The 23,657-nt window shown below is 38.5% G+C and overlaps 1 protein-coding gene across 1 annotated transcript; it reads left to right on the forward strand.

The window, feature by feature from the left end:
- Positions 1–110: 110 nt before the first annotated feature.
- Positions 111–22,385, forward strand: LOC139936270 (putative ATP-dependent RNA helicase DHX57). The gene is made up of 24 exons (XM_071931062.1): positions 111–240; positions 1,510–1,841; positions 2,302–2,607; positions 3,564–3,725; positions 4,486–5,643; positions 6,327–6,522; positions 7,166–7,290; positions 8,307–8,440; positions 9,051–9,105; positions 10,295–10,512; positions 11,052–11,158; positions 13,078–13,184; positions 14,406–14,579; positions 15,107–15,270; positions 15,615–15,691; positions 16,078–16,173; positions 16,752–16,892; positions 17,237–17,332; positions 17,799–17,882; positions 18,045–18,182; positions 18,847–19,023; positions 20,473–20,562; positions 21,703–21,846; positions 22,239–22,385. Exons 2-24 carry the CDS (start codon positions 1,564–1,566, stop codon positions 22,380–22,382), a joined length of 4,371 nt encoding a protein of 1,456 aa, XP_071787163.1. The 5' UTR covers positions 111–240; positions 1,510–1,563; the 3' UTR covers positions 22,383–22,385.
- Positions 22,386–23,657: the final 1,272 nt, after the last annotated feature.

The raw sequence follows: 23,657 nt of genomic DNA on the forward strand, positions 1-23,657 counted from the left end.
AACAAAAGAGGGCGCTATAACAAATTTAACAAGAGTTCGCAGATGATAGAACCCTGCAGTGAATTGGCATGGGGGAACGAGCGAATGTACAAATTTGGGATTGTGCATCACACACAACGTGTAACCTCCGCTACTTCGTGCTGTGAGGCAAGGGTAAACCCCTTTCAATCCATGCAATATCCTGATAGATGGTCTACCATCCAACATAAGTGCAAGAATTTAATAGGGGTATACTTATAAGTAAGTATTGCTGTATTAGTTATGTATTACCATGTTTATTAATTATGGGTAATGATATTACGAAACTTCAATTCAATCCCCGCGCAAACTTCAGCCCTGGCTGAGCGCGCAAACTTGATGGCCCTTTTGTGCATGCAGGTTAAAGCTTGCGCACCAGATGTTCCACGCAAATTTCAATCCTGCGCAAATTTGGTGCTGTCAAAAAAAAAAGTTTTTCAAAAATCAAACCGGCTTTTGAAGTGTCGAATCGACGAATCATAAGTCATTCCTGCAACTTTATATTCCATATCATACTATCCTTGGCATTTACATCCTGACTGAAGGACTATATGCCAAGTACCAAAGTAGAAGTAGAACTAAGTACTTTTTTCAAAAGAATCCTTTTGAGAATAATTAAAAGGGTTCTTTTCACACCCGCGGGGCCCCTGTTAAGAAGGACCGAAACTAAAGTCCACAAAGAGGCGATGTCCAGGGAACTGGGCAAGCAAGCAAGCGTGCATTACGCGCCACACTATGGGTCATTTTAATTTTATGCAGTTCATGTCGTGCTTGGCGAAATGTAGCGTGCAAACTTCATCAGCAAGTTCAAGTCACTACCAAAAGCTTGAAGTTTGCACGGCCCATCTTGAAGATGGCAGCTACTTTGCGCCCAACATTAACAAATAAAAGTAAAACCACAACAACACTTCTTCTTAGTCCATTAGGGCGTCAGCCGTCCTGTGGTGATCCGAGAAGTGAACTCCTTCCAAGCGTCCCTGTCCAGTGCGGTCTTCCTCAGGCCATACAGTCTGCCCCCATTAAGTGCACAAATGTTATCTGTCCACCTCAATTTTTTTTTAAAGGAATACAGCACCCCAGTATCTGTTTCTAATTAATAACAGGACAATTTTGTTGCTGCATTCCACCAATTTGATTTATCCTCTCAATTAAGGTCAAACTACACCGAGTTATTTTCTTACATTATCAACATGATCAACAATGCATCCAGCCACAAAACTAAAGTGCAAATTTAACTCTTGTGCACTCATGCCCAAAGGAATTGAATATGGAAAAATTGCAGGCCTATATCCACAATAACAAAATAGCTTTTTTACTGATTACATCAAAATCATTGGATCTGCGACTCTATCAAGTACAAACAATTGTAATAAAATTCCAGCTCTTTTTAAGCTATTTTGACCAACAGCAAACAAAATGTTTGGAATTGATTTGTTTTATAAGAAAATCTTAAAATCTTAAAATCTTGGTATAATCCTTCAAACCCCACAGAAGTCAGCTAAATACAGGCATGAGAAACCTGACATAATTATACAGGAAGTCACGATGGACAACCCTGTCAGAAAGAAAGGAGGCCCCAACAAAGGAGGTGGGCGAGGAAATAAAAGCAGAGGAGGTCAAGGTGGCGGAGGTCGTGGTGGAGGTCGTGGTGGAAGTCGTGGCAGAGGTCAGGGTTCAACTGGAGGAGGAGGAGGAAAGAGTCAAAAGCCAGCAGGATTTGCGTCGGAGACTGGAGCGAGGAAGGGAAAATATGATTACTTAGACGATGATGTTTGTTTTATGCCGAGGGAACACTCACGTGGCAGTAACACCAACAGTAACAGGTACTTGTGTTGTTGAAGGATCTGTAGCTTTTAAGAAGAGCATGTAATTAAATTTCTTTTCCCCTTCTCCTCTCAGACCTCCCCCTCTCAGACCTCCCCCTCTCAGACCTTCTCCTCTCAGACCTTCTCCTCTCAGACCTTCTCCTCTCAGACTCTCAGACTCAAATACAAAAAAAACAGTTTAAGCTGCTTAGAGTTGATTTGATTAATTACTATATGCATTATGAGACATTGCATGGCAATAATGTGTATAAATTTGAAAACACTAAAACAAATAAAATAATATTTGTCTTTTAAAATGAATGTTTCTTTTTGCCAAATAAATAAAGCCCAAAATATGCAAAACCAATTTTATGAAATCCATAAAAGCTGCACTAATGACCTTCAGGCCTGAGCAATAGAGTAGTCCAACTCCCATGCCCGAGGAATGTCTCTATTGAGATAGATAATTGTTTTGCAGAGGTGGGGGCTCTTCAAAAGGGGGCTATTCTTCAGGAAAACCACTGAGTTCCTCACAGGGCCCATCTTCATCAGGACGAGGATCGTCATCATCAGGACAAGGGTCTTCATCGTCAGGGCGGGGATCATCTGGAGGACCTGGGAACGATGGATATCGAGGACGGGGTGGTGGCAACGGGTCAAGAGGGCGTGGCAGGGGCGAGTCCAGGAAGGTTCAGATGCAGCAACTTCATATGACTACTGATAATCAAGAATTAGTGCGTGACGTCCTGAGAGAACTGAAGGGGGCAGAGCCCACTGAGTTCAGGTAGGAGTAACTTGCTTTCTAACAGTCTGTCAGACTTCAAACATCTTTGGGCAAGCCTGATTCTTTACAGAGGCAATGGAGGTGATTGCCTCCATGCATCTGTTTATTTCCTTGGTATTTTCAATAGAAATTTAGACTTCCCTCATGGAGGTACCCAGGGTACTTAAATCACACAGTTTTAAAGAATATAGAAGGAGGCCTTTTTTGTAACGCTGTTGCTCTTGGCTTAAAAGCAACTAAAGCCAAGCATCAGCGCGTGAATTGGTTTTTGTCATAATTTTATCTATGGCCACAATCCAGGCCAATATGCTTAGTCCACCCATTCTCAACGTTTCAATAAACATTCCCTGTCCACTTCCCAGAAGACCTCGCAAGCCAACATTGAAAGGGGGCGGAGGGGGGGGGGGTGCAATGAGATATGGCCGGGGTTGGATACACACAGTAGTTTCTGTGGCCAGAGTTGAGCTTTGCATCCCTAAACCCAGTGTTCTGTTCCCTTCCTTTATTATTCCATGCTTTAAAGGCAGTGGACACTATTGGTAATTACTCAAAATAATTAGTAGCATTAACCCTTACTTGGTAACGAGTAATGGGGAGAGGTTGATGGTATAGAACATTGTGAGAAACAGCTCCCTCTGAAGTGACATAGTTTTCGAGAAAGAAGTAATTTTCCATGAATTTGATTTCGAGACCTCAAGTGTAGAATTTGAGGTCTCGAATTCTCAAGCATCTGAAAGCACACAACTTCTTGTGACAAGAGTGTTTTTTCTTTTCAATATTATCTCGCAACTTCCACGACCGATTGAGCTCAAATTTCCTTTAAATGGTCTCTGAGGATTACACAGCCAAAACAAGTCTCTAACCTGGCGTTAAAATTTTGTAAAAAATCACTGTGTTTAATACCCTTTCAAGTGCACTCTAAAAAGACATTTGATTTTCTGTTGTTTTCGACACAGTGAGCAAGGCTACGAGGAATTGGATTATCATAGCGACAATCGCTACTGGACTGAGGATAAAACAATGATGGTTGAGGGCGCTTCTTTCTTCCAAGTGGATGAGGAGGACGATGACCTGCAAGAAAAGCTTGTCAATAAATACGCTGTGCTCAAACTACTTAAGTGAGTGTCCGCCGTTTTGGTCGTTCAAAGTTAAAAGTAAAACTTTTCCTTCTTTTAACAACAATAATAATAATAATGGCTTCTTATACACCACTCATAAATGTCAACCAGTGACACTCAATGCGCTTCAACATTCAGTTTTTTCGTGCGAGGTATGTGGGACTACGTTTGAATTATGAGATCTACTCCTTTAAGAGCACAATGTAACGGTTTACAAGGTGCTTTGGTGCAGTATACTACCAATCAATAAATGATCTTAGAAGGATCTTTTTTTCCACCCCAGTTTAAGGTTGATCACCAGTTTCTTTTTTATAGTTTGTCAAATTTGAATTCAGTTTTAATGCATTCTAAGAGGAAATAGTCATATTCTCTTTAAGTGGCTGATAAATGAAACAATAAGGTTTGTGTTAGCACTGTAGAAATGTCTCCTAAGATTTTTGTTGCTAACTAATTTACTCTGATGGGTTCCTAAGTTCCCCGAGGGTTTGCCCTTAACTTTTTCAGTGACTAGCCATCCAGACCTGTATTGGTCCGCCAGCCCTTTCGATTGTTTAAATTTCAAATTAATATGGCTTTTTTTCAACACTGAACTAACCAGCCACACCACTTTGATTTAAATTTGACTGGTTCCTTAAGTATTTAGCATTTGGCCAGCAGACCATTGTTAGGAGAGAATGCAGGTTCTTACTGTGGACTTTAGTTTCTAGATTTTATTTAAACCGTGCAAAGTTTCAAACTCTTTTGTAAAATTTTATGTCAGATATGGCTTCCATCGTGACCACTGCAAGGAAGCCTTGGAAGAGACAGACGGCGATGTCGGCAAGGCAGTAGAACATCTTCTCAAAACTTGCTTTGAGACTTCTTCAAAGAAGAGCAAAAAGAAACGGACTAAGAGTCAGGGAGAGCAGGACAACGAGGCGCTGATGAAGGAGGCCTTTCTCCAGAGGGAAGAGGAAGCTCTGGCCCTCAGCTCCATCTACAGAGACGACTTTGAGGAAAGAATACCCAACCAAATATGGGTCATGACCTTTGACCTGCCTCATGTCACAGATCATTTTCAGGTTAAGGCGAGGCAACTGCACGACAGAAAACAGCAGATGGTTGAACAATCCCTCTCAAATGTCAATATCTGCAGATTCTACCAGCAGGGTCATTGTCGATTTGGCTCGTCGTGCAAGTTCCGGCATAAAGTAACCCCTGGAAAGACATACCAGGAGATCTGTGATAACTCCAACGCACAGGTTTATCAGTTAGAGATCCGGTTCCCGAAGGGAAACTTGTATCCCATGGAACCTCCACTTGTTGCCTTCCTGACGGCCAGTCCAGAATTTCCAATCGTTAAATGCCTCAATGTCTCTAAACTGCTGTTTGATGAAGCGAAGGTTGTCGCCGAAAGTGCCTCTCCTGTTGTGTTCTCCCTGGTCGCCCTTCTGGAAGATCCTGACCAGATGATTACGGCCCTTGAAGAGAAACCTTTGCCAATGGGTCTTGCGCCTTCCTTAAAAAAGGACGATTCTGCAACGAAGCATGGTGCCGGACGTGGTAGACCTCAGAGTGCTTCTGCTGGCATACCTCGAGGCACAAGAACTAAAAGTTCTGTGAATTCATCAAAAACAAATTTGAAGAAGGAGGATCTTGATGAAAGCAGTGAGAGTGAATATGATGATGAAGAGGAGGAGGAGGAGGAAGTCGAACAGCTTCCAGTTAGAACTAATAAGAACATACCTCCAAGAAGAGACAAGAGAGAAATTGAACGGCTTAACAGAACCCTCAAAGAGACCTTTAAGAGGCAACAGCATTCTCATGCATACAAGAACTTCTTGGCTGACAGACGGAAGCTGCCTGCATGGAAGGAGCAAGAGACCATCTTGGAAGCTCTTGATAAAAACCAAGTTGTGGTTGTGAGTGGCATGACTGGGTAAGATTCCTCAAAACAATTTTAAGTGACGCAGGAATAAATTAACAAATCTTTGAATTTTAAACATGCCTGATTCAATCAAAAGTTCCCTGACCAATCTTTCCGTGTTCTAACAAACAAAATTGAAAAATGTCCCTGATTATGGAAACAGTTTCCCTATGTTGAATGTAATTTAAAATATCACCCTGAGGTTTTTAAAAAATCTCTTTGATTGCAAGATGCAGATGTTGGCAGCTCTGCTGTATAACAACTACTTAAACTGATATTTTAAATTCTTTAAGAGCTGTTTTCATAAGTAAGGGGGGGAAAGTCTGAATTCTTCTTTTTAGAGCGGTGTGTTCAGCCAATGAAGTTATGGCTAAAGCCTGGTTCATACTGCCTGCGAATGCGAAGCAAATTTGACATCACAACCCTCCTGTCGCACCGATAATCGCAAGTGAGTTGAGCAGAGTTGAACTGCTGCAAATTATTCGTTGCGAATTTGTGACGTCAACATTCGTATTCGCAGGAAGTATGAACCGGGCTTAAGTTGTCCCCAGATCTCCATGTCCCTCATGCATTTAGATATTTCTCCAGCTGTCACAAACCCAGTGTCCTAGTAGATCAACATAAGACATGTGATCTCGACCTCTTTGAGCTCGACCTTGAGTAATCCTTAAATTGTATCGCTGTTTTGTTGTCAGGTGCGGAAAGACAACCCAAGTTCCTCAGTTCATCCTAGATGCTTCCCTTGCAAACCATGGGCCTTCATTGTGTAACATCATCTGCACCCAGCCAAGGCGTATTTCAGCTACAGCGGTGGCAGAGAGAGTTGCTAATGAGAGAGCTACAAGGCTGGGAGGTGTGGTTGGGTACCAGATTAGACTGGAGAACAAGCAGGTACGGAATAAAGTCATTGTGATTTAGCTATCAGCCTCAAGGGCTCAACACTAGCTGGGCGTAAATTGTCTATTAAAAAGTGCTACGGGCTAGTAAACACCACTTCTCAACTTGCCCTGTGGACTGATAACAACTGCCACCTACTTGTTTAAAATGCTCATATCTATTCCTTTTTAGATGTGAGTAATAAATTGTTTACATGTGTTAATTTATTAGTGAACATAACTGGTTGTGACCACTACCATTAATACATTAGAAAGGGCTACTTAAAGTACCTGGGGGCATGTAAATTTACAGGTTACTAGCCTGGGGGTGTAATTTACAAAGAGCTTAAGCGCAAGGTCTGGCGTCATTGCAGTTTGACGTTGTCTTCATTATTTTCATCAAATATTGATTTAGTGTGTGTACAACATTGGTAAGAGTGATAACATTGTTAACAGCATTGCACACAAAGCACATGGTCAAAAAAAAGGTCATAGTTTTTTTTACTTCATAGTAGCCTTCGAAAAAAAACTCTGCCAGAGTCGAAACGTTAGGCCACTAACTATTTTTTTCATATTTTGTTTACTGTAAAAAAAATACGCTCAAAAATCCTATCCAAATAACTAAGATCTTTTTTTCTGTTTGCATCTCACCCACACAGTCGTCCTCTACAAGACTTCTCTTTTGCACAACTGGTATCCTTCTGCGTAGATTGGAAGGAGATTTTAACCTTGATGGAGTCAGTCATGTCATTGTTGATGAAGTACATGAGAGAAGTGATGAAAGGTATGGAAGCTGGGCTTGGAGGATGATGGTGATCAGAGGTCATTCAATAATAATAATATTGAACACTTCTAGTGTGCCATGTCAGTCAATGATGACACTATAGTGGTACAAAAACCGAGAACTCTGTTATATACACAAAAGACAACCAAAGTTCGAAATGAAAAGATGAACACAATAAATGTTAAATTTGCATTGGGGATAAAGAATAATATTTGGTTTTACCAATACACTGATGTGTTGTTATATGGTCACTGTTTGTACCTTTAAACCTATAGCCAGAAAGAAACGATGCCAAGTACTTTCCAGAGTCCTGTGAATTTTTGTTAAATATCTAGTAAAGTTTTTGGGTACCCACAGCTAAAATATAGGATTCAAAACTTATGGAGACTGAGAAAAAAAAAAGAGGGGAAACGAAATGTCTCTGTAAGGGAATTCTAAAGACTGGGGTGCTTCAGAAGGTATTTTGTGTACAAAGTCTTAGGGAGGTTCTTATTAACTACTGGGAAAAGGGAAAGAACAAAAGATGTCTCCATAGGGATGCAAACAAAAAATAGAATATGTGTTTGGGTGTGTTTCCACTGGAACTTGATGCTACTTTTTGTAACACAAGACACAACTTCCACAGATTTACACTAAACTTACACCGTTTGAAGATAATGATGGTAGAAAGCGTACCTTAAAATATTAGTTACTGAGTTGCTGTAGTTTTTTTAAGAAATGAGTAAAACAATGTAATGAAAATACGTTTTTACATGCCAAAATAATTTTTGTCTCGTGATCACTGAGACGAAAATTATTTTCATGACATTGTTTTACTCATTTTTCAAAAACTACAGCACCTAAGCAAGTAATACTTTCAGGGAAGCTTTCTACCATCATTATCTTCAAACTGTGTAAGTTTAATGTAAATCTGTTGACATTGTGTTTTTTGTCCTACAAAAAGTACATAGACCCTTTAACATTATAACTGTATGAAACAAAATTTCCTTTTTTTGTGTTCTCATGTTTGCTTGAAGTGATTTTCTGATGATGGTCCTGCGTGATATTCTACCAAAGAGGAAAGATCTTAAGATCATACTGATGAGTGCAACACTCAATGCTGAATTGTTCTCCTCTTACTTCAAAGGCTGTCCAGTCATCCACATCCCAGGTAATGGTTGACTTTCATATGTATCAGTGTGTTGTGTTCATGGATATTGTAATAGCGCCATAATGCGACGGCTGGCTTACACAATGCCATGTTGAGAAGTGTTGAAAGGTGATGAATAAAGAAGTGTTGTGTTGCGTTCAAGGAATGTACTTTCTCCAATACAACACAGTGTTGTTGACGCGAGTTGGTGACTTTGACTTGAGCCAGAGTCGGTTCACCAATTTTATTGACATGTATGTGACTTGACTTGACTTGACTTGGGGAAAAACGACTTGTGACTTGACTTGACTGAGCAAATATAACTTAATAGTTGAGAATTGACTAGATTTTACGACTTTGCAATTATTGTTATAAATAAATGTGGCAAAATCAAGTCTTTGGTGACAACTCCGCTGCCGACGATCAAGATGTTTTCGAGTGCACTTTTCAGAAGGCAGAAATGTTAAATCTGCCAGGATAACACGTTTTTTTATTATTTAAGTTTGTCACAACGCCATGGGTGTTGGCTTATTTTGGGACATTATGTGACTTACGATCTGACTTGCAAAATTTGATTTATTTTGCATCTGGTCAAGTTACTGAGTTTGTTCCTAATCATCTTTACTTACAGGAAAAACCTTCGCTGTTGAACAGTACTTTTTGGAGGATGCCATTGAATGTACAAAGTGAGTACTTTGTTGATCAGTCTTTATTGGTTGATTGATTGATTTGTTCATTCAATACCCTGATGACTGGAAGAGTTGTGCCCATCTGTATGTATATTAGCCATAGAAAACCACATTACAAACTTTTGCTATGCATGGCACTTTCCTCATGATTGTTAAACCACAGTTGCATGCCTGAATTATCTATGTGTAACTGGTCTTTTTGTTGGGAAAAAGAGTTAAATTCTTCGTTCTAACAACAAAAAAATTGTTTGGTATTCCACCAGTGGTGACCAAGTCATATGGTGAACGCAGCTTCGCTCGCACTGCCCAACTTTATGGAACAATCTCCCGGAACATTTAAAAAACATTGACTTCAAAGATGCATTTATTTAACATTTAATTCTTCCAGTTTTGTTTGTTACCCAGTACATCTTGTCTTTGTATTCTGTTGTGTTTTTCTTTAGAGCACTTGGGGACATGTTTAATTACTATTTGTTAAGCGCTATACAGGAATGGTTAATTATTATTATTAAATTGAAATCCATGAAATTTGTACATTTAACACTATCTATGAAATTGTCTCTTCAATGCAAGTTGGGAAGGTAGTGGATGATAGCTATGCCTACTATTTACGGGCTTTGAATGGGGTAACCCTGTTTAGCCCCAGGAGCAGGTGGCAATGTGTTCCTGGTGACGGTTCATTTGGGTCGATATCCCAAATCAGTTAAGTGTAGCTCTTACTCTGAAGTGGCCATCCGGCGATACTTTTATATTTTTAAAAATTAAGATCTAACTATCTAAAGTTCTGAAAATCCAACTCTACCAACTTATCAACAAAATTGTCCATGCAAAAGAATGAACTAATACTATTACTGCAAACAATGTTATAACTGTTGCTGCAAAATAATATTTATACACACCTTTCAGGGATGAGATTGTTCAGACTTTTGTCTGAATTCAGACTGATTATGTCGGTCTGGTGAAGAAAATCAGACAATATTTGTTTCCACAAAAAAATAAATCCTGCTCATTGGTCTACTTCTCTTGTGCTTTGGATACTGTTTCCAAAAGCTCCTTGGAATCTATAACCCCAGGGGTTGCCAAATGGTAGAAATGGCATTATTTCAACATACCTTTGAATGTGTATATAAGTTTCAGACTTTTTCGCTAGTAATGACTCTCTCTCACCCCTGACCTTTTCAAACAGCTATGTGCTTGAGGAGAATTCAACCTATTCCAGACCAATCAAGCGCAGCAATGCTGTACAATCAGAGAGTACGGCCAAACAGTTGAGGGGCTTTACACACGACGGTGGGATAGAGGATGATATAGCGGAAGCGTTATCCTCGTTGAATGTCAGCCCCCCTAAAGATAACGTCAAAGATTGGAATCTAACAATCCCACAGCTAGCTCTCAGATACAGCGGTAAGAAAGTCCTTATTGTATAACACAGATGTTCCTTTTTATTTCAAATAATCATAAAATTTGTGCCTTTATTCGGTACCCAAAAAAACAGAATCACAATCACACGATGCAATAATAATCAATAGCAATGTGAGAAGACAATAGGGCAAGGAAACATTAAAAAAAAAATTAGGTATAAAAAAGGTAAAATCATGATAACAAACATAGACCATCAGTTGTCTGGTCAACCCTCCTACTTAGAGTTTAAATATCATCCACTGCTAAACTTTATTGAGATGAGGAGGATTAAGTGACAAAATGTTTTGACTGATTTCTGACTGTTACCCCTTAATAAAGATATTGTCAAAAAAGGGAAATCTGAAGGTCACAGGTTCAATTCTCGCTCTAGTCTCTTTCGTTGTTCAATGCAAAATTATTTAAAACTTACCTAGTCTGTTTTCCTTGTGGTTTACTTCTTGTTTGACATTCAGTACTTAATCACAAACCTGTTTACTTGTTTCAAACCAACTGATGCCTTGATTCGTGTTCGTCTTCCATAGATTACAGCAAAAGTACCATAAAAACTCTGGGTACAATGGACCCAGATAAGATCAACAATGACCTGATTGAAACACTGGTGTCATGGATCGTATTCGGTGATCATGAGGTAAGAGGGACATCTAGTGACCAAAAACCCCTTCCTTGTATATCGTGCACCTCCCTCCTTCAGATAGTTTGGACCGGGATCAAATTACTCAAAGCGGCGTGTCCTGGCCAAGCAGTCTAGGGCAGTGCACTCAAGTTTTGAAAGTATACACTAATCCGGGCATGCAAGTGCTGGGCGCCGCTCGCGCCACTGCTGCGGTGTACCTGTGCCTAGTTTTGTGCACAAAAGTATGAGGAAATCGAAAGTCTTCCTCGACAATCTATGCAAGTTCCCTGACATGGCTGCATGATATAACGATTAACTACATTCTTGATAAATTTTTTAAATTATAAGCAGAAAGCAAAATACTGAAATTTGAACAAAATACCTTGTCGATGCAAATAACATGTTGTTTCCGTGTCTTTGACCGATAAACTCACCTACATGTAAGACTGCACCGTTTTAAAGATGATTTGATTTAAGTTTGGTTGCAAATATTTGTGGTCGGTGATCTACATTGGTATATCATGATATCATGTCAAAGAAAGTGTGTAAGTTGTAAGGAAAACATCTTATTTCCATAGAGAGTGAAAAGGAACATGATTTTCTCGTGTCTTTGTGCACAAAACTAGGCACAGGTACACCGCAGCAGTGGCGCGCGTTGCTCGGATTGGTGTATAGAATGTGAGTTTGGAATTTGAGCCTGGTCGGTTGTGAGCAAGTTATACTGTTCACTAGTGCTGGGTGAATAGTGAAATTTTGTTATTCGGATACCGTTGGCCAACTATCCGAAATTAACCGGATATTCGAATAGTTTTTTCGCCGCTAGAGGGCGCTACTTTAAAAAAAAAATTAAAAAAAATTAAAAATATTTTTTGTTTGCCGCTAGAGGGCGCTGTTCGTTTGTGAATGAGATCTTATGGGCGGATTGATATTAGTTTTAGACAGTGTCACTCGGTTCATTCATAAAAATGACCGGATCTAATTTAAAGATGGCGATTTGCTTTTTCTTTTGATCGTGATTGACTCTACGTGAAGGAAAACTTTTGTAATCTTTGAACAAATTACGTCAGAAATGTCATTGTTTTAACTCTTCATGGAGGTGAGCATAGTTAAATACTTAATATATGCTGTTTTATGCTGTCTTAATAGAAGTTTCATAAGGATTCAGACAAAACATTCATATCAGTTGTCGCCCGACGTCCGCGGATATTCGGATATTAAAGAATATCCGGTTACTCGGTTGTAATTACAGAATTATCCGGTTTGTAAATAGGTATTCGGGCCCTATGCGGATATCCGGTTAAGAAAAAAAAGGCATTCGCGGTTACGGATAGGAAAACCTATTCGCCATTAACCGGATATTCGAATAATTCGCCCAGGCCTACTGTTCACCCAAATGACAGCAGGGGAGTAACCTGCAATGGACTGGCTCCCTGTGTTTATAGCCACAATCTCACTTACCCCACTTAAGGACCTTACCCAAGGAATATTACTGACTAGCAACTGTAAGTTTTCTACATCTTAAAGGCAGTGGACACTGTTGGTAATTACTCAAAAAAATTATTAGCATAAAACCTTACTTGGTAACGAGTAATGGGGAGAGGTTGATAGTATTAAACATTGTGAGAAACGGCTCCCTGTGAAGTAATGTTGTTTTCGAGAAAGAAGTAATTTTCCATGAATTTGATTTGGAGACCTCAGATTTAGAATTTGAGGTCTCGAAATCAAGCATCTGAAAGCACACAACTTCGTGTGACAAGGGTGTTTTTTTCTTTCCATATTATCTTGCAACTTTGACGACCGATTGAGCTAAAATTTTCACAGGTTTGTTATTTTATGCATATGTTGAGATACACCATCTGTAACGGCTAGTCTTTGACAATCACAAGTAGTGTCTACTGTCTTTAAACAATTTGTTTTATTTTTATTCCCAACAGTACCCTAAAGACGGAGCCATTCTTATCTTCTTGCCAGGGTTAGCGGAGATAATGTCTTGTTATGAACAACTACAGAGCTCTCTTTGTGGACCAAGGGCTAATAAAAAGTAAGGCACCTAGAAACACTCCTAGAATAGAGAAATGGTCTGCTCTGTTACAATCTCTTCAACTGAGTGCTGTGTGTTCTTGTTTGTTATTACTGCTGCATATTATGTATTATTATTATTGGTTTATTAAGAAGATTCAAACTTGGCAGCCAGAGGCTGAATTGCGCTTAAAATTACAGAGCATAAGAAAATATATATTCTTTACTGTACTTTAAAATTACAGAAAAACATTATGAAATATAAAAATAATAATTTAAGTACAATTTCAAAATACAAGATATCCAAAGACTAAAATACAAAAATACTTTCCACTGGGAAGGCATAACATACTTCTTGCTACCTAAACTCTGATAAGTGCTACTATTAATTAACGATTTTAAAAAGATCACGAATACAGGCACGATAAAGATGTAGAACATCTGAAAATTATTTTAAAAAAATTATCTCAAGTGAAGAGATGCCCACGAGAATAACCTGTGATTATAGTATGCATATTTTATAAGTATACGTAGAGGATAGCTTCTAGACCGAAATGTTGTTTCTTTTAGGCAATCCTTCAGGCTCCAGCTGGTTCTCTTTCTGACGCTTTTTGTCCCCCAAAATTGTCATAGATCAAACACATGAATCTAACACAATTGTATGGAGATGACAGCATTTAAAAAAACTATTTCTCTTGTGAACTTTGTTCCAAATGTATTAAAACTTATACTGATTTTTAGGGTTGAACAAAGAGTTGACTAGAGTGGGATTCGAACCAACGACCTCCGGATTAACGTGCCGGGGCTCTACCAACTGAGCTTTCTTGCCCTTTATTGTGCAGTCTCCCTATTTTGTCAACATCTTTACATTGTTCTGTTTATCACTAAATGCCTTCAGTTTTCTGGGCCCAATTTCATAGCGCTGCTTAACGGTAAACAAATTTGCGTGCTTACTGTAGCAGAAAAATTTGCTTAAGCCTTGGCTTATTTCGTAGATTAGCAGAAAAATTGGGCGGCCACATTGTGTGTTTACCGCGGATTTGCATTGTGACGTCATTTATTTTCGTGCGGTAAGCACCGGAAGGTTAGCATGCGTTTTTGTGTGCTTACAGTTAGCAGTGCTATGAAATAGAAATTGCAAAGTAAGCACAAAATCGGCCGCTAAGCAGCGCTATGAAATTGGGCCCTGCTATCTGTGTCTTCCCAGTCATTGAATTGGATTTTTAAAAACCTTTTCCCCAAGGTTCAAGCTTGTCCCTCTGCACTCTTCACTTTCAAGTGAGGAGCAAAACTCTGCTTTCATCAAGCCCAAGGAGGGGGTGACTAAAGTAGTCATTGCGACCAACATCGCCGAGACCTCCATCACAATCGATGATGTTGTGTTTGTTATTGATGTTGGCAAAATGAAGGAGAAAAGGTATGTCCCTTTTGTTTTTGTTTTTGTTTTGTTTTTCTGTCGATGGAGCAAAACCTACCTTGTGCAGTTTCTGGAGCAAAACCTACCTTGTGCAGTTTCTGCTGTTTTGAAATTTTCAAATTGTTAAGCTAATGTACAGTACTGGAAAGGATAAAAAACATCATTTTTTAATTTAGTCTGAAAGCGTACTGACTAAAATATTCAGGGTAGAAACAATGTGTCTGTGAAATATTTTCTTCTGAAATTAAGTGAGATTAAAAAAAAATGTATCTGAAAATAAAGGATAAAAAACAAATTAAGGAAAATGTGTTAAGGTGCTAAAAACTGTGCTTGGGTTTTAACTATTTTCTACTGACTCACATAACGGATTAAGCCCAACTTTGCACAAGTTTGCTATTACATGTACATTTATGTGATTGACACACAAAACATGAACACTGCGACTATTTTGTCAGCTTTTCAAATCCTGTAAAATACCTTTAAAGACTTTTAGAGCTTTTATAATCAGTTTCCTGTGCTGTTTTTAGATATGATTCGTCAAAGGGAATGGAGAGCCTGGAAACGACCTGGGTGTCGAGGGCCAATGCTTTACAGCGCAAAGGAAGGGCGGGGCGTGTCACCCAAGGGGTGTGTTTTCATCTCTACAGTAAACACACCTATGATGAACACCTGAGAGAGCAGCCTATTCCAGGTATCTGTTATTAGCACTGACGCACGTTTCAAGATATTTATTCTAGTCATTGTGAAATCAGCGGGTAGCTTTGGGGATTCGAACCCACAACCTTGTGGTTGCAAGTCATGCAGACTAACCACTTGACCACAGTGACATGGTTTTGTTTATTACCCATGCAACTGCTTCTTTGAACAACATTCACTATTAGACAAATTTGATTTTTTTGGGGGGAGTTTAAATACTATGTCCTGCATTAGTTTTGTCCACCTTTATCAGAACATCACATCCCCTTAAGGTGATCCCAGTCATCAGGGGTAGAACACAAAGCAACTTTTATTTTTATTTTTATGACAACTTTGTAGAGATCCAGAGGATTCCATTGGAGCAGCTGGTACTGAGAATAAAAATTCTGGAGATCTTCAAAAGGCAGTCAGTTCAGGTGAGTTTAAACAGTTATTTGTTAAGTAGGATTTGAAACTTTGCATGGTGGAGATAAGATATAGAAGAGTTTGCGGTAACACCATGTAATAACACAATCTCTAAATGAGTTGGGGGTGGTTCTGAAAAGACGTTTCGATCAGTATGCTCTGATCGTTTTCTGGAGAATGCTGGACTCTGATGCTGCATGCTGCTAAAGTACTAGGCGGTGGATCAAATATGTTCGATTACCCTTGTTTACAGGTTCCCTCAGTCTTTGGGGTTACAGTGATTATGTTTACTTATGAGGCAGGATCCTTGTTTTCATTACCAGAAATATATCATAATCAAAATACTACTACAATGAGCTAAACTGTTTGGAATTTTATTGGTTTGTTATGTCAACAGGATGTGCTATCAAATCTACTGGAACCTCCTCCAGTGTCAAACACTCAAGATTCTATCTTAAGGTTACAGAATCTTGGAGCATTGGACCTTAGTCAGGTAAGATCATCCTAAAAAGAAAATAACATTTTCACATTTCTTATCATCTATTACTCATTCAAAATGAACAAAACAAGATATTCCAAGGCACATTGCAGGGGTCGAAATTAAGTGTATTTCCATGGTAGTCAGCAGGGCTAGTAACCAATAATTTTTAGTAGCCCTGATTAGATTTTGGTAGCCCGAAAGACACATTATGTCTCGCGTCATGGCTCAAACTTTACAATACATCAATAACATAGTTCTTTATTGTTTGTGATAATGATTTTTGCATTATTTTTCCACTAGCCCGTCGGGCTATCAAACTGGAAAAATCAGTAGCCCGGCTGTATATCTGGTAGTCCCGGGCTAGCGGGCTAGTGGCAATTTCGACCCCTGCATTGACTCTGGCATACAGTCCCAATTTATGCACAGAAAAACCTGAAAATGTTTTCAGCTATTTAAGCTAAAAGTGAATGATGTGACACAAGCAAATACCTTACACTCTGTGACTCATGGAAATTCACTTTGCTTTTGCAATTCAAGTATGAACTGGGCTTACTTCTTGTTGATAACAAGTTTTCATTTTGTGTTTTCAGGCCTTAACACCGCTAGGTTTTCACTTAGCCTCCCTACCAGTTGATGTACGCATTGGCAAACTCATGTTGTTTGGTGCAATCTTCCGCTGTTTGGATCCTGTACTTACTATTGCTGCTAGTCTCAGCTTCAAGTCACCATTTGTAAGTGCTTTCAGATTCTCTTTTTATCATCTGGGATTCATTATTAAATTTATTAAATTGCTTCTAGCATGATGATTTTGTTTACCAAAAGTATAGACTATGTGACCTCTGACGTTACTCGAAAACCATAACATGATTCGCGCCCATACCGCCAGGCAAAACCTTTTTGTATTGGCAGCCAGCTAGAAAGTGTATGCGATCTTACCATGACTATGTGTCCTTTTGCGTGGTGAAACATGACTTGTACAGTGATACAGTGTTTTGTCAACAGAGGGCGGTTTGAGTGTAAACATACATGTAGGTCACATGGTCTATACTTTGTTGTATTGATTCTCTGTATCTAGGTTTCTCCATTTGACAAGCGTGATCAAGCAGACAAGAAGAAGTTGGAGTTTGCCATCGGTAACAGCGACCATCTTACACTGCTCAGAGCATACAAGGTACAGCTAAAGTCACGCTTTGATACTGCCATTGCCGCTGGTATGCATAACTGTGATATGTCCAATTATAGGGTTGTAATATATATATCAATATTTGGAAGGTGCTACAAATAGATACGCCAATCTTAAGAATTTTAAGGAATATTTTCTTGTGCGTGTGTGTACTTCATGTTACTAAGCACTTGTTTGCTTGTGAAGCTAGGGTGTAAATTCAGCGCCAACCCAGAAAGTAAAGAAGTTCAGAGCCACTAACTACTGGAGGCCAAACTGAATGAACATTGGTTTTTTTTGTGTATAGGCTAATGATGGCATGACGCATTCATGTTTGTGGGTCTGGCTGTAATCAATTTACCCACCAATAATGTCTGTATGCATGCATGAATGTAATTATCCTTTTTGATGGGAAAGGTTTAATATCAAGAGCTTTAAATTTGGTGTTGTTAATAACTGTCTTTCTTTGCTTTAGGGCTGGACTGCAGTGATAGAGCGCGGCTCGTACAACGGTTATCGTTATTGTCATGAAAACTTCCTCTCGTTCAAAACACTTCAGGTGAGTTTCTCCTTTCTGTAAACAAGAGCAGCTGTTTAAAATTGGCCTAAATCTTCTACAGCAACTTGAATTTCATAAATTTTGTCTTTCATTGAAATTGCTTGTAATGGCCTCTTGTGACGCGGCCCTAATGTTTCCCGATATTATATACATGTCTTGTAGATGATAGCGAGCATGAAGCACCAGTTCGCTGAGCTCTTATCGTCAATCGGTTTTGTCCAAGATGGTCTGAATGCAAAGATGACGGACAGGAAGACGGGAGGGAATGGAGATGCCGTCTTGAAGATGTGTGGACCAGAGGTAAGTGTCTACTCTCCATAGAAGATAACTTTTACCACCATTATCATCATCAAGTTCTGTTGTTATGTACAAGTTAAACTGCAATAAACATCTTTTCTGGACACAAGGCACAGGCCAGTGTAATGCTTGATGTCATTAAATCAATTTGTCACTATTTTGTCCTCATCCTCAGAACAATTCTTTGAGTTTCTGTACCTTTTTAGTGAAAAAATAAATTAGGATTGTTCATAAACTTTCTTTAATTTAAGTTTATTTAAAATGTAGACATACATGAGCAAATGTTGCAATAGTTTGTCACATTCAATTATGCAAATGTTCATAACATGATTTTTTGGTTTTCATTTTGAGTAAATCAAATGGATTTTTTTCTTATCTGAAACACCTTTCATTGATACAGAGCAATGAAGTGATTGTTTGAAAATATATTTTCCTGAGTATACAGTGCTAACACTCATCAGTGTACTGGTAAAAACCAAAATTAATATTCTATATCCCGTTGCAAATTTAACATCTATTATATTTTCCTGATCACTTATCTTCCTTTTAATCTGTAGAGATTTTAAAAAACAATTTAGTAATAATAAAAACAAAGTTTCATGAATTACACAAATCGTCTGCACCAATTGCAGTAAAACTATTTTGTCTTCAAACTTTTCTGTTTCAGGCCAACTCCAACGCAGAAAACTCCCGACTCGTAGTCGCTGTGCTGTGTGCTGCCCTCTACCCTAACGTTGTGCAAGTCATGACACCTGAGTCCAAGTACAGTAAGACGAGCGCAGGGGCAGTCCCTAAGGCTCCAAAACCCACTGATATCAGATTCAAAACAAAGGAAGAGGGATATGTGAGTTTTGTTCATAATATAATATTTGTGAAAATAGTTTGGCACTAGACTCTGCTAGATGTTTATTTTGGTTATTTTACCCATACACCCATGTGTGTTAGCACTGTATACTCGGTACTTTCCCAAGTCCAATGAAACAAATATCACTTGCATGTTACTCGGGTGGGATTCGAACCCACAACCCTTGCAATTCTAGAGCAGTGTCTTACCAACTGGACGACCGAGGTTGCACGGTAGCTAGAGGCAGTTCGAATCCTATGTTTTGGCAGTGGGTACCGCAACGATATAATAGATGTTAAATGCAAATTTAACATCTCTGCTAGATGTGTTTTAAGTTGGATTTGAAACTGGTGGAAATACGATGTAGAAAGGTTTGCGGTAACACCATGTAATGAGTTGGGGTGGTTCTGAAAAGAACCTTGGTTTCAACTCGACTAGATGTGTTTTGCACCATTTTAGGAGCAATCAGATATTGCATATATCTGGTAATGAAACCAAGAATGCTTCGTAAAATGAACTGAATCACTGTAAACAAGGGTGCTTGCTACGTGGACCAGAAACACTGTGGTTAACCCCTACTCTTCCATGATAAGTGTTCTTGGTTCTTTTACGGGCAGTATCAATCCTAGTACATGGGACCTATGGCTTAATGCTCCATCCGAAGGGCAAAGCAATTGTGACCCGCTCTGTGAAAATGAGTCAGATGTTGACAGTTTAAAAAATTTAGTTATATGCATGGCTGGAAAGAACACACTAGCAGCAATTATTTGGGTTATTTCTAAGCAATGGGGTGTATCACGTTGCTGAGTTACTCCCATTTGAAATTAGCCAGTATATCATATTTTGTTAAAAACGAATTACAAGTAAAGTGATGTTTTAAACTACCATTTCGCACAGAAGGATACAAATTCGACTAAAGTAAGATCACAAAATTGTTGTATTCATAGCTTTGTTGTATTCATAGCTTTAAAATAAGTGTTCTAAAGGTTTACCATGCAAATATAAATCTTAAAAAGTAAAACAATAATTAAAAAATTATATTTTCCACATTCAACTGTCCATTAGTCAATAATGCATTGGGCGACATCTTTTGAGAGAGTGGGTCACAATTATGGTAAATTGTCTTGCTCAAGGACACAACACCAGAGGTTGAGTTTGGTGCTCTTAATCGCTCGGCAATGACAAACCACTGTATAATGTATGAAGTTTGTTGTCAATGATGAACAAGAATTTCTCAGAAATGTGAAAGTTCACAACATTACTTGCTCATTTGGATTGATTCAACAGTTAGCAAGGAAGTTACACAACATGTATATAAAAGCCAAAGGTTTTATTAACATTAGAATAAAATGTAGTAATAAATGCAGGGGGCCAATGAAACCAGTTTTAATTTGATCTGCCAGTCAACTCAAATGCTAACAATTATTTTGCTTTCCTTTTCCTAACTAGGTTAACATTCATCCATCATCAGTTAACTTTCAAGTGAGATATTACGAGAGCCCTTATCTGGTGTATCATGAAAAGATCAAAACATCAAAGGTAACCATACATGTATCACTAATAAGTACCTCAATAAGTTGCCATACGCCTCTCAATATTTATGCATGACGTCATAATTCGTACCCAAAATGAGGCTATGGGCGCACGTTCCCCATCACTTGCAGTGGCTGCGCCCATCGCCTCGTTTTGGATTGGCATTGTGACGTACCTCATGCATGAATATTAAGAAAGGCGTATACCTTTTGCAGACCAAGTTTTTGGTCATGACCTGAATCCCTACTTACTGTGAATACATAATTTACCTATAGAGGTTTAAAGGCACTGAAAACGTTTGGTAATTGTCAAAGACCAGTATTCTCACTTGGTGTATCTCAACATAAGCATAAAATAACAAGCCTGTGAAAATTTGGACTTAATTGGTCATTGAAATTGCAAAAAAAAAGATGAAAGAAACAACACCCCTGTTGTAGAAAAAAGTGTGCTTTTAGATAGGAATAAAAGGCTTCTGGTTAGAAGTCTTTTGTTATTTTAGTGAAAAAAAATACCTCTTTATCGAAAACTATGTTACTTTAGAGGAAGCCTTTTCTCACAATGTTTTATACTATTGACAGCTCCCCGTTGCTTGTTACCAAGTAAGATTTTATGCTGATGTATATTTTGAGTAATTACCAAACGTGTACAGTGCCTTTAAGCTTTATTATTGAAATTTCAAATGAATATATATGGTACTCTGTGGCATATGCAATACCAGTGTAAAGTATGCGTTTTAAAGGCAGTGGACACTATTGGTACTTACCCCCAAAAATTGTTAGCATAAAACCTTTCTTGGTGACGAGTAATGGGGAGAGGTTGATGGTATGAAACATTGTGAGAAACGGCTCCCTCTGAAGTGACGTAGTTTTTGAGAAAGAAGTAATTTTCCATGAATTTGATTTCGAGACCTCAAATTTAGAATTTGAGGTCTCAAAATCAACCATCTAAACGCACACAACTTCGTATGACAAGGCTGTTTTTCTTTCATTATTATCTTGTAACTTCGACGACCAATTGAGCTCAAATTTTCACAGGTTTGTTATTTTATGCATATGTTGAAATACACCAAGTGAGAAGAATGGTCGTTGACAATTACCAATAGTGTTCACAGCCTTTAATAACAAAAATTCCCTTGTTATTCATCAGGTGTACATACGTGACTGCAGCATGGTGTCCATATACCCACTGCTGTTGTTTGGTGGCTGTGATCTGTCGATTGATCTCGATAAGGGACGCTTCATCATCTCATTGGATGAGGGTTGGATTCGATTCAGCGTTGCATCCGTTCAGGTAAATGGGGTCAGGTTACTTTCCTAATACAAGAGCTTGTTTTTTAAGCAACAATTTTGGGAGGCCAAGTGAAAAAGATTGTCAGATATCTTGATTTTTTTAAATGGATGACAAATGGAATAAAAGTGCTGAAAATGTGTGAAGTGCTAGTGAGACCATATTCGTGTAAGGCCTTTCTTTAATTTTCATTATTATTTTTTTATGCAAGTTGCCAGACACACAAGGCCACTTCAAGGTGTGGGCTACAATTTTTTTTTCCAGAGGTTGGTTGCCACCTACTCCTATAGCTGAAACAGGGTTACCCCTTTTATAGTTCATGCGGATGTAGGCTTGGGTATATAAGAACTCAACAAACAAACTCTACTTAAATAGTCTTTGCCGTGTATTTACAGGTAGCCGAGCTTGTGAGAGAGTTAAGGGTGGAGCTAGACCAACTCCTAGAGGACAAGATTCAGCAGCCTAACATGGATCTATGTACATGCCCACGAGGCAGTCGAATCATCACAGCTATTGTACAACTCATAAGTACACAGTAAATTGCAGCCATTACATCATTTGTGTGTGAGCAATATTGAGCTGTTAAAGCCATTGGACCCTTTTGGTACAGAAAAAAAAAAAATCACAGATTTACAAATAACTTACAAGGTTTACAGAAGGTAGTAGTGAAAGACTTCTCTTGAAATATTATTCCATGAAATGCTTTACTTTTTGAGAAAACATTAAAACATAAATTCTTGATAGCGAGAGTTACGGATTTATTTTAAACACATGTCATGACACAGCGAAACGTGCGGAAACAAGGGAGGGTTTTCCTGTTATTTTCTCCTGACTCCGATGACTGACTGAGCCCAAATTTGTACAGGTTTGTTACTTTATATATAAGTTGTGATACACAAGGTGTGGGCCTTGGACAACACTGTTTACCAAAAGTGTCCAATGGCTTTAACACAGTTCTACATTTCACATACTTTGTTTCCAGTCATTGGAAGTGTGTGTCAGCATTAATGAGATTGAAAGCTAAATGTTCCTAAATTTGCACATAAATCAATCATGGGGGAAAATATTTTGCTTGAAAATCTTTAGTTTTTGAGAAATGAGTAAAACAATTAGTTATCATTTTGCAAGTCCAAAACCCCTGATTGAAAACTGTGAAAGCAAAACATGTTTTTTCAATTATTTCGCTTGACTCCAGTGACCGATTGTGCTATGTGTTATGTTGGTTGGGTCACACACAAAGTGTGGCTACTGGTCTTTGACACTAATTGTCATCGACCAGTATCCAATGTTGTTCACTAGCTTTAACCAATTTGAAAAATTGGGAACAGAGTTTATTAAAGATACGAGTCTTCCAAAGAGGTTGTTTGAAACAAACTTTTGTCAGTGTGGAACTTGCTGTACAAAAGTGGACTCAACAGCCAACTCTATGCTATTTAATTATGGTGTGCTACTGAATTATTAGTTTGGTACCCATAGCTGTGCACTTAAATGCTCGCCAATTTGGCAGTCAAAATTAAAGGGAAAACAAATTAAAGAGAAACAAATAATACTTTTAACTTTTGTAATTATCTGTTATTTTTCGGATAAATTACTGCAGTCTGCTGTATTTATTAAATTAATTAAGGTCCCAAGACGAATATTATGAATTATCTTTATATTCCTATAGGCCTATGGGAATCGCACTGTGAGGGGTTTGTTTGGCTGGCATTTTATGGAATAATAGGTTGCAAAATTAATTTGACTCTTCAACGTTGTGTGTGGCTATCATTTTATGGATCATTGAACTTGTGTATTTTGCGAATTTTGAAGAAATA

The sequence above is a fragment of the Asterias amurensis genome, chromosome 1, assembly GCF_032118995.1.
Source record: "Asterias amurensis chromosome 1, ASM3211899v1".
Lineage (NCBI taxonomy): Eukaryota > Metazoa > Echinodermata > Asteroidea > Forcipulatida > Asteriidae > Asterias > Asterias amurensis.